This window comes from Otolemur garnettii, unplaced genomic scaffold (genome assembly GCF_000181295.1).
Source record: "Otolemur garnettii isolate 467f Iridium unplaced genomic scaffold, OtoGar3 scaffold00115, whole genome shotgun sequence".
NCBI classification, from domain to species: domain Eukaryota; kingdom Metazoa; phylum Chordata; class Mammalia; order Primates; family Galagidae; genus Otolemur; species Otolemur garnettii.
In genome coordinates, this window is record NW_003852510.1 from 6,524,988 (window position 1) to 6,537,206 (window position 12,219).

The 12,219-nt window shown below is 41.8% G+C and overlaps 1 protein-coding gene across 2 annotated transcripts in view; it reads right to left on the reverse strand.

Annotated features, from left to right (window-relative positions):
* SYNE2 (spectrin repeat containing nuclear envelope protein 2) overlaps positions 1–12,219 on the reverse strand; it is a 387,860-nt gene that overhangs the window by 278,634 nt on the left and 97,007 nt on the right. For both annotated transcript variants that reach the window (XM_023517601.1, XM_023517602.1), the window contains exons 7-8: positions 7,052–7,239; positions 730–926 (exon numbers count right to left, since the gene is read on the reverse strand). In XM_023517601.1, coding sequence (XP_023373369.1) covers positions 730–926; positions 7,052–7,239 — 385 coding nt within the window. The remainder of the gene's footprint in view (positions 1–729; positions 927–7,051; positions 7,240–12,219) is intronic.

The following is a 12,219-nucleotide window of genomic DNA, read 5'->3' on the forward strand; positions in this document are numbered from 1 at the left end:
GGTTCCAGAGCCAAGACTAGAATTCATATGTACTTGATTGTTAGTTCATTATAATTTTCACTAATTCAATAGACTTCTTTCATGATTTTAATATTTTTAACAGCTTTGTTTACATTATGAAACAATCCAATTGAAAGTGAAGTGCTTTGGAGGATTTAAAATTAGAATAATTTATAACTTGATGATGATTGTCGTCATTATAATTAGTACTCAGGATTTTGTTGTTGCTAATAACCCAACACAACTGATGGAGTAAAATCAATGGGCAAAGCTTGGCCACCCGCAGAGGGAGAGATGTGAAAGCAGGAGTTCCTGTTCTCATAGAGGTGAAGCTTTAACTAGGAGCAGGAAAAGAGGAGTAGGGAAGAGGTGACATATAAACAAGTTAATTCAAGACTCAGGGAAACATCTTACACAAGAGAATTAGAACAGAGTAACAGAATCCAGGAGAACACAATACTGAACACAATGGAAGAAAATGAAAACAAAGGCTTAAATTATTTCCAGCAACAACATTGTTTGCTTTATCTGTAGCTTTCCCCCTAATTATTGAAGTTAACTAACTGGTAGGAATTCTTGATTTTGTAAAATTCAACGAAGAGTTTAAGTTACAAAGTCTTCAGGATATAAATACCATGCTATTATGTTTTCTTACAGAGAGATACTATTTTCGAATTAATTTTACACTGGACCTTCTGATAAAAATTGTTTAAAAAAAAAGTTCTTTACCTTCAGGTTCTAGCATTTTAGGGATTTTTAATTCTTGTTCTGCAATTCTGAAGGCCTCTTCCAGATTGTCTTTGCTGGACCTGTGCTTCACACTCCTCATGTCAATAAGGTCTGGTCGCAAGGCATGAATGACTGTCAAAAAAGCTATCCCATTTCTCCAGCTTGACTTAAAATCTGTCACACTGACAGACTCGTGCCTATCACAAAGGGACAAAAACATGATAAGTACTTCAAAAAATAATATATTAAGACACTTCTACTATATTCAATACTAATTAAGACAAAATTCAATGACTCAAATAAATGATTTAAAAGATTCTAGATAAAAATATTATTTTAATCTTAGGGTGAAATTAAAATACCAAGTTTGATGAGACTCAAGATATCACAAAACATCAGTTCTCAAAACATGGTTCCATACCAGCAGCATCAGCACCACCTGGGCAGCAGGTATTAGAAACACACCTTCTCCAAGTTAGTGCTGAGTACATGTGGCTGAGCGACACTTACGTATATTTATGGAAGTAAAACTCAAAGGAATTTAAGTGCAGAGGAGGTAGGAGGAATAGGGTAAATTTACATCTAATGGTGCAATTGCCTATATTCTGGGCAAAGGGCATACCCATAACTTTGACTCAAAATATACAAAAGCAAATTAGGTAATCACAATGTGTTTACCCCTATATGAAAAAGAATGGGGGGGGAGAAATGCACATTCTCAGGCTCACCCCATACCTATGAATCAAACTTGGAGACAGACCTGAAAGCTGCTTCTTTATAAGGCTTCCAGGTGATAATGATATTCACTCAATTTTGAGGCTCCTCATTCAACAATCGGTTGGCTCAAGATTGACTTTTCAACCTTTTTTTATCACATGGCACACTTGAACCTACTGTTAAACTTTCAAGGCACACGTAAATTATATTGATCAGTTTGATGGAAGTATTTCAGATTGCATGTGAAAACCCCACACTGTACCCCAGAAGTGCATTAATGTACATAGTTACCATTCAATAAAAAAAAAAAAAAAAATTATATTGATCAAAAAAATGTAAAAAAACACTTACCATGCTTTGAACTTATTCCAAAAATAATTTAATTAATTAATGATCTTTAAGATTTTTGTGGCACACTATTTGAAAATCACTGCTTTAGACCTCCACCCAGTTATGGTCCTCCACTAGAAGAAACAGTTTTCCTTCTCACTGGGACAAATGGAAAGATCTATTGTGCCAAATCACTGGCCAGTAGCTTACTAGATACTCTCCTCTGCTTAAAACCTACTATCTCAGATGACTAGATAAACAAAATGTGATATATGCACACAGTGGAATATTACTCAGCCTTAGGAAGGAAATTGTGATAAATGCTGCAATGTAGATGAACTTTAAAGATTTTACACTAAGTGAAATAAGCCAGACACAAAAGGACAAATATATGATTCTACTTTTACGAGGTAAAGGAGCAATCAAATTCATAGACAGAAAGTGGTTGCCAGGGCTGGGAGTGGGGGAAATGGGGAGTTATCGTTTAATAGGTACAGAGTTTCCATCTTATAAGATGAACAAAGTTCTAGGGGTGGGTGGTGGTTATGGCTGCACAACAATGTAAACCACTTAAAAATGGTCAAAATGGTAAATTTTATATCATGTACATGATGTAAAAATTAAAAATAATCTCTCTCTATAAAGACACTGTTAGCAGGCCATTGTACTTAGAATAACATCTCTCACTCAGGCCCTCAATGCCCCACATTATTTGGCCCCTGCCCACCGCTCCCATCCTTATACCTTCCCCTCACTTCCAACGTTGTGGATGCACTGGCCTCAATCCTGTTTCCATGGTGGCTCTTTCCCAATTGCCACGGTACCTGTGCACCCCCTTTTCAGACATCGTACATCTGACACCTGCTCCATCAGAACTCAGCTCCAAGTCCGCTTCTCAGCCAGGCCCTGCCTGACCACTCACAGCAGACACTCTCCCTAACTCAGCATCCGTGAACAGATCAGACGTCCGTCCTAGTCTTACTGCTGGTAATTACCATCTTACTTCATCTGCTCCCAAAGGGCCCTGCCTTTCTCGTTCACCACAGTAGCCTCACCTCCAAACAGTGCCTGGTACAGACTGGGAGCTTAATGTATATACTTTCTTTAATCACTCAGTCACTGTTATGTAGTTGTTAAGGGATCAGTGAAAGTTTTGTAAAAGAGTATAGTCACCCACACATTTGGAAAATATTCCAGAACAACTACAGTTTCCTTTAACATTCTATAAAAATGTCCCATAAAAAGCATGAAGAAATTGAAGGTCTGAGTCAAATGATAACAAGTCCCCGGGAAATAGTCTGCTCCAGATGGCCTGGGTTTTCCTGTTTACTTAGGAAAAAAGTTTAAACTATGACTGTAATGAACTACAGAGTAGTCATGATTTTTATGTTTGACAAATATGACATATTTGACAACCTCATGACATATTACTATAGTCCACAATTATGACTGACAAAACCAGAGCAAAAGAGATTAGGCATCCAAGGTCCCCAGTGAGAAAGGACACAGAGACAAGACTTCACCCCAGGGATTCTGGCTTCACAGTGAAATCTCAATTTCTAAGTTAAACTGAGAGTTAAGGGGTGGGAGCTGCAGCTGAGGGTAGGGCCAGATGCTCACAGTCCTCAAGGGGCCAGAGCCAGCTCAGCACTGACTGTTAGGCCCTGGACTCAAGAAAGCACCAGGCTACAAGGGCAGTTCCGCATGAACGTGTCAAGGCCAGCAGGATGCTGCTGCTGCCAGGCTGGCTTAGAGGGGGCAGGGTTAGGCTCCAGAATGGGTGGCCGAATCTAGGCTCATTTAGAAATTGGGGGATGGGGCCTGATCCACCTGTTTCACAAACAAGAAACTACAACATGTTACTTACAACACCATCTTTATATCTGAATCCCAGAGAATCACAGAATATTGAAGTAAAGGTTACCTAATAATATTACCAGTTATGGCAAAACTAGGATAAAGTCATGATGAATTACTTCAGAAGGGGTGCTGTGTTGCCATAAGGGTCTTGCGGATAAGCCATGTCCTGGAGAATAAGCATGCTTATTGAAATTGTGTTTTAAATAAAGGTGATCTGCTCGCTCAGGCAAAATGGCGAGCTTCTTTATTTGCAGTTGGTTTATATAGGGAATTTTGTACACGTGCACAATACAGCAAGGACCTCATTGATCCGTGTAAACATCATGTGACTACCTCATGAATAGCTTCCAGTAATCCACTCAACATACACCTTTTGACATAACCCTTTCAACATAACCCAATTTAACATAACTTAATGGTTATGTTAATTATAATGGAACATATAATTAACTTAATGGAACCCACCAGCCTTGGTGTATGTGGCCAGTGCTGTAACCACTGTTAGCCATGTTGTTAGCCATTACTTCTTTGTTCTTATCTGATGATGCCTGAGGCTATGGAGGAACAAGGTAGACTGAATACCTGCCCTTGCTGGCCTTGCTGTTTGGAGGCTGTTACTTCAGATCTTTCAACAAGGCATAAAGAAACTTCTTGGGCATACAGAAATTTGTGTGCAAACCTCTGCTCCCATGTAGGCCTTAAGTCAGGGGGGTTTTGCTAGAAACTTTTATAATGAATTTTCAGACTGGACTTTTCAAAAGCCTTTCATGAGCCCAAGTTTCATCTGTGCCATTAGATACCTGTATGCATTGGGTAAATTCCTCTTCTCTTGAGGTCCCTGAGCACATTTCCATTCCTGGACCCATCAGCAAGCAACCTTTGTTACTTACCACAGATCAGGAAAGGTTACTGATGGGTATCTGGTCAGTTTTCCAAAGGGCTTTTTTATGGACCTTATAAAGTCAACCTTAATGCCTTAACGCAGTAAATGCTATTCCAGCTGAAGCCCTGGTCATGTTAGGCTCACAATCCACCTGGCTACATGGGATTCTGTCTCAGTTTCTAACAAGTATGCCTGCACAAAGTCTTTTCACTGCTCTCTCTCAAATGGCTTTTTTGGCCAGAGGCATATAGGCATTTTGCCTATAGTGCTGTGTCTAAATGAGATTAGCATAGGATAAGAAGGAGAGCCATAGAGAAAAAATAAACTGTGGTGAAACAGACAGGGCTTAGAAAAGGCCTGAAGGTTATTTACACAGAAATGGAATCAATCTGAATATGGTATAATAACACTTTTCACACATCCGTTTGGGATTTATTTATTTATTTATTTATTTGAGACAGAGTCTCATTATGTCACCCTCAGTAGAGTGCCATGGCATCATAGCTCACGGCAAGCAATTCTCTTGCCTCAGCCTCCAAGTAGCTAGGACTACAGGTGCCTGCCACAATGCCCCTTATTTTTTGTTGCTGTTGTCATTGTCGTTTAGCTGGTCGGGCTGGGATGGAACCCACCTGCCTTGGTATATGTGGCCAGTGCTATAACCACTGTGCTACAGGCACCAAGCCCTGTTTGGGATTTTTTAAAATTTACAAAAACTGATGTAAAATTATCCCTAAGAGATTCAAGAAAAGGTTCATTTAATATAGTTTAAACCTACATATAAGGTTCTGAATGCTTGTGGCTCTCATAAAATATACTATAAAAATGACAACTAAAGGAAGGTAAGTTAAAAAAAAAAAAAAGGCTCAGCATCCATAGCACAGTGGTTACCATGCCAGCCACATGCACCAAGGGTGGTGGCTTCAAACCCTGCCTGGGCCAGCTAAACAACAATGACAACTGCAACAACAACAACAAAAAAAAAATAGCCAGGCATTGTGGGGAGTGCCTGCAGTCCCAGCTACTTGGGAGGCCGAGGCAAGAGAATTGCTTAAGCCCAAGAGTTAGAGGTTGCTGTGAGCTGTGATGCTACAGCACTCTACTGAGAGCGATGAGACTCTGAAAGAGAGAGAGAGAGAGGGAGAAAGAAAAGGAAGGAAGGAAAGAAAGAAAGAAAGAAGGAAAGAAGGAAAGAAAGGAAAGAAAGGAAAGAAAGGAAAGAAAGGAAGGAAGGAAGGAAGAAAGAAAGAAAGAAAGAGAAGGAAGGAAGGAAGGAAGGAAGGAAGGAAGGAAGGAAGAAAGGGAAGGAAGGAAGGAAGGAAGAAAGAAAGGGAAGGAAGGAAGGAAGGAAGGGAAGGAAGGAAGGAAGGAAAGAAAGGAAAGAAAGGAAGAAAGAAAGAAGGAAAGGAAGGTAAGTTGAAGGGAAAAACTAACCTCTGTCTCAGCTTTTCATTAGGTTTAGCAACACATTTACAATTCTATTTACTTAGACAATGCTAGGACATGACAAGGAATGCTTTCTGCTAAATTCCTCATTCTTCCCAAACTCCTTCTCAGCCATTGGTTAAAATAGAAAGATAAATGTCCATCTCACTTTGATTTCCAAGGTCAGAAGGTGGGTGGTGTCATCTGTGTAAACTAATGTACATGCTGTGTTGTTTAGGTAGCCTATTTCTATTTTTACTACCATAAAATGGAGACAATAGTAATATGTCATGAGGTTATCGTGTGTATGTATTTTTCTGCCCAAAAGCGAAAAATATTTTTCTTTGTTAGAAAAAAGAAAATTATAAGTACTATCTTCCCTTGCTCATCCTTACTTTTTTTTTTGCAGTTTTTTGCCAGGGCTCGGTTTGAACCCACCACCTCCGGCATATGGAGCCAGCGCCCGACTCCTTTGAGCCATAGGCACTGCCCCATCCCCACTTTTTTCAAATGCACACTCTCATCTGTTTCCTGATTGAGTTGAGTTTCTAAATAACAAGGACTGTGTTTTCTTAATGTAATCACACACAGCTCCAAGAGATAATCGTATATTTTGGTTACTTATTCAGTCATTAGTTCACTCATTCACTCATTCAATATACTGATGGCGCACCCATCATGAACTCACATCATGCTAGGTTCTGAAATTATATAATCAATTAAGATACAGTCCTGTCTTTCATAGCATTCACACTGTGGCAGCGGTTTTATAATCTAAATCCAGCTTCCAGATGAATGAGGGAACTGTGCCTAAAGAAAAGGATACTTAAATAACACACTATTTATACACAGTGATAGGCCACCTAAACAACACAGCAGGGACATCGTTTATACAGATGACACCTCCCACCTTCTGACCTTGGAAACCAAAAGCGAGTAAACTCATGGACCTCCGTGGCCCTCTACATTTGGGAGATTCACTGAGAAGAGTGAACAATGAGAATTTTCTTTTCATGATAGGGAGATGTTGGGGTGGGGAGTCAGTGAAGTTGTGTTGGTGGATACAGCTGCCCTGGGTGCCTCTGTCAGTCATAGCAAACTACTCACGTGGCACATTGCTCCTGAGCCCATGAAAGAAGAGCCTTCTTTGCGGACATCTGCCATCTTTCTTGAGCTTTGGAGCATTTCTTGGCTGGAGGACTTGAGGTAGGCAATGAACCTCCCTCAACCACGCTCACATCATCCAGGGAAGGTTGATTGTAATGGCAAGAAAGAGTCTGGGCAAGCTCCTCAATCTAAAGAAGACACAATAAGTTAACAAATACAGAATCATAAGTTATTGACATTGGGCCAAATAAAATAGTCCCAGGAGGCTGAGGCAGAGAATCTCTTTAGCCCACAAAGAAGTCTCCTGTGATGGTCCCGGCTTGGTCCTGGTGAAATGAGCGCTGGGCTGCATCTCTGCATAGCAGCACCTAGGCAGCACCTTGGCTTACTTTTAGTCTGGACTGGAGTCACTTCTTACCCTCACCCAGACATGCCATTCACATTGAAGACAAGCATCTATTCGTCCCCCTAAAGTGGTTACAGAGCATGTCACTGGAACTCAACACCTATCAAACTAAATCGGACTGAACTAAATTGAGCATTTAGTCCAGAGTATCTTTAGAGACTATATCAGTTGAAAAGCAACAAATATGCACACAGAGGAAAAAAAGTAGTCAAACATAGGGAGAGAAAAGTCCCCCCAAAGCAAATAAAATTGCCATTAAATATATAAAAATTACCATATCGACAAGTTAAGAAACCACTGAGTGCAATGGCTCCTGCCCATAATCCTAGCACTCTGGGAGGCCAAGGCTGGACAATCCCCTGAGCTCACAAGCTGGAGACCAGCCTGAGCAAGAGTGAGAACCCATCTCTACTAAAAATATAAAAACTAGCTGGGCATCGTAGTAGGTGCCTATAGTCCCAGCTACTCAGGAAGCTGAGGCAGGAGCATTTCTTTAGCCCAAGAGTTTGAGGTTTCCATGAGCTACCCAGGGCAACAGAGTGAGACTCTGTCTCAAAAAATAAATAAAATAAAACAAAACAAAATGAAACCCATATGTATAAAGGTAAAAGGGTAGCTTTTACAAAATTACACAGGCAAAACAAAATTTAAAAGATAACATCCAGTGATATGAAAGTATAAGGAATTGCATATTTTTATATTGCTGGTAAATGTACAAAGTGGCTCATAGATTTTTTTGGAGAGCAATATGATAATATCAATCCAAAACTTTAAAAGAGAAATTCACCATCACAGTAGAAATGTTTAATACATTTCTCTCAATTGACAGAACAATCAGATAATCAATAGTATTAACAAATTTGATCTGATTGGCCTTAGTCTGATAGACACTGTACCTAAAATGGTAGGACCAACATTTTTTTCAAATGCCATAGAATATTTCCTAAAATTGACCAGGCTAAGCCAAAAAGCAAGACTTAGCAATTTTGAAGGACTGAAGTTATTCAGACAATGTTCCCTGTCCACGTTGAAATTTTTGCCAGAAATAATAATATAACAGACAAAAGGGAAATTACACAATAGATTTTATATAATCCATGGGTCAAATAAGAAATAGGAATGAAAATAAGATTTTTTTTTTTTTTGCAGTTTTTGGCTGGGGCCAAGTTTGAACTTGCCACCTCTGGCATATGGGGTTGGCACCCCACTCCTTTGAGCCTCAGGTGCTGCCAGAAAATAAGAAAATATTTTGAACAGAATGAAAATACTACACTGATGGATGGGAAGAGGCTGTATTTTAAAAATGTCAGTTTTTTCCAAAGCGTTTTATATATTCAGTGCAATCCTAATCAAAATTCCAGCAGATTTTGTTTGTGTGTCTGTATATACACACAAATGCGGAAATTGACAAGTTATTTATAAAATTTGAAGAGAAATACAAAAAAGAATAAGAACAAGTTATTTACACTATCAGATATCATGACTTGCTATGTGTATGCAGCTACAGAAATTAACGGAGAACAGTACTGATGTCAAAGGTAAGAACAGAATATGGAGCCACACATTTATGGCCACTTGATTGAAGAAGGGGACACCACAGTCTGTACAAAAATGATGACTTTTCTTTTTTTCTGGAGACAGAGCCTCAAGCTATCCCCCCTGGGTAGAGTGCTGTGGAATCACAGCTCACAGCAACCTCCAACTCCTGGGCTCAAGCAGGTCTCCTGCCTCAGCTTCCCAAGTAGCTGGGACCATAGGCGCCTGCCACAACGCCCGGCTATTTTTTGGTTGCAGCCATCATTGTTGTTTTTTGACAGGCCTGGGCTGGATTCGAACCCACCACCTTAGGTGTATGTGGCTGGCGCCTTAACCACTTGAGCCACAGGCGCCGAGCCGATGACCTTTTCAATAAAGAATTTTGGATCACCTGGGTAGCCAAATGGGGAAAAAGTAAATGTTGATTGTTTCAATATAACACACTCAAAAAATCAATTCATTCTTCAAAGATTATAGATCTAAACAATCTTGAAAGATTGTAGATCTAAGCAAAATGCGAAAATTACATTTTTGGAACTGTGCTGTCTGGTATGATAGCCATTAACCATATGTGGAATTTCTATTTAAATTAATTAAATACATGCATAATTATAACTTCAGCTCCTTTGCCATACTAGCTGCACCACAAGTGTGTAATCGCCACAAGTGGCAAGGGGCCACCGCTATATACAGTGAAGCTAGTCTAGAAATCCTACTGAACAGAACTGTCCTACAAAACAACATCAGACAACATTGTCATGATACTGGCATAGGAAAAGATATCTTCAAAGAGAATGTAAGTACTAGTCACAAAAGAAAAGTTGATAAATTCAAACTACATTACAATTATGAATGTCTGTTCCATTATAAGATTGAAAAGGCAAGTCACAGAGTCAGAGAAGTTTGTCTGCAATTTATATACGTACAACAAAGGACTTTTATCCAGAATGTATTTAAAAACTCCTATAAATTATTATACACAATGCAGAGCTAATGCAAATAATTTCAAATGCCAAGTATTGGCAAGAAACTAGCAAACTCTGATAAGAATATAAATGGGGGTGGGGGGGCAGAGCCAAGATGGCAGACTGCAGCCAGCTTTTTACAGAAGCTCCCATCTAGAAGGAGGCTTTAAAGGACAAAAGTTTAGCAAGTTAGCGGATGGTTTGGAGCAGAGCCAAGAGAGAATATTGAAGAGCGCACGTCAACCTTCCTGAAGCGAGCTGCGACCCCCAAAATACAACCCAAAAGGTACAAAATCTACCACCAAGCGGATGGGAGTCCCGTCCCCCACAACAAGGGCTCGCAAACAAGTGAGCAGAGTTCAAACTTCCTCCCACTCTATGCCATGGGAGAGACCCCCTAAAAACTGGACCTTCTATCCCTGCTGGCATGCCATGGCACCCTCCAGCCAGGCATAAAACTGTAAAACTGTATAAAACTATATATTCTCCACCTGCAACATTGAACTCCAAGGAGTTCCTACCCACCCACTCCGAGGTCTGGAGGTTTATTACCTGTGGAATCCAGATTCTTGGGCATCTCCTTGAGAGAAGTGGAGGGGGAAAGGGCTGGTGCTGTTCTGTGCTGACTGTGGTACAGTCATGAGGAGAAGAAAATCAGCTCAGGGGACGACAATACTGCAACATTGGCATCCTGAGTTGCAAACTGACGCCATTCCAGCCCCATCTCTGGGCAAACAGAGGCTCCGGATAACAGCCACAGGCAAAACACAGATAACTTTCCTAAGTAAAGCACCAGCCCTCAGGGTCTAATACACCTGAGACAAAGGCAGTGGGCGGGCAGAGGCTAGAATTGACACCTGAGTGTAAATTGCTATTGGTCTGCTGCCGAGAGCTAAATGCAAGGACTTACAGAGAAATCTATCTGGACAGAAGCCGAATTTAAAAATGCAAGGCCCCCCTGCCGAACTCAGATTTCTGGCTGATTTTGTCAGTCATAAACCCCGGGAGCAGTGGCCTACTGAAGTGAATAGCGTCACAGATCTGGGGGATTATGAGTGACTGGGTGCAAGGTGGGGAAGGAGGTATTAACCTTCCCAAACTAACCTATTTGCTGGGTGGGTCCCTTTGCCCTCATGGAGTGGGGCAGGCCCAAAACTGCTTGCTAGAGTCGCAGGCCTCACGGGCGGCAGAGGAGATCCCAGCCTCAGGCTCCGGCTCTGGGCAGGCCCAGAACTGCTTGTAGGGTGCCGCGGGCATCCCGTGGGCAGTGGCGGAGGAGTCCTCTGTTCCAGGTAGACCGAAAACAGCTTGCTAGAGACACACACACCCCACAGGGGCCAGGGGAGGAGTTCCCCGCTCTAGGCACCCAAGCTGGGTAGGCCTAGAACTGCTTGCTAGAGCCACGTGTGCCCTGCAGGTGGTGGTGGAGGGGTCTACCACTCTGGGCGGGCCCAGAACTATTTGCTACAGCCACGTATGTCCCACGGACAGAGGTGGAGGAGTTCCCCGCTCTGGGCTCCCACGCTGGGAGGGCACAGATCGGCTTGCTAGTGCTGCGTGCATCCAACAGGCGATGGTCAAGGAGTCCTCTGCTTCCCCCCAGCTACTCTGGCAGGGCTGAACTAAGACTGATCTGGTCGCTCGCATACCCTGCGCTACCACTGCCATTCCCCCATCCCCTGGCTCCTCCAGGGGGCTGAACTAGGACTGATCTAGCTACTACAGTTCCCCTGTTCTACCAGTTGCCCCGGAGGAGCCAAACTAGGAGTGATCCAGCTGCTGTTGGTCTCCTGCCCCCTGGTCGCCCCAGCAGTGTGAATGAGGTCTAATCCAGCCACGCACACTCCTGTGCAGCTGCTACCGTTCTATTGCACCCCAGTTGCCCCAGCACCCGAGAACGGGGAGAAGACAACAGACACACTCTGCCTGTCTCTCTGAGCAACCAGAAGAAGCCACCAACTGAACAGTTCTGATAAGGCCTCCAAACCAGGTAAACTCAGAATGGGGCAGAATCAGCGGAAAAACCCTGGCAACTCGAATAACCAGAATAGATCAATTTCCCCAAGAAAAAATGGGGCAGACGTAATTGAAGACCCCATCCACAAGCAAATGGCTGCGATGTCAGAAATCGAGTTCAGAATGTGGATAGCAAATAAGATTAACAGAATGGAAGAAAAGAAGGAATTAGTAGTTCAAGAAATTATTCAAAAGATTTCTCAAGAAATTATTCAAAAGATATCTCAAGAAATTATTCAAAAGAT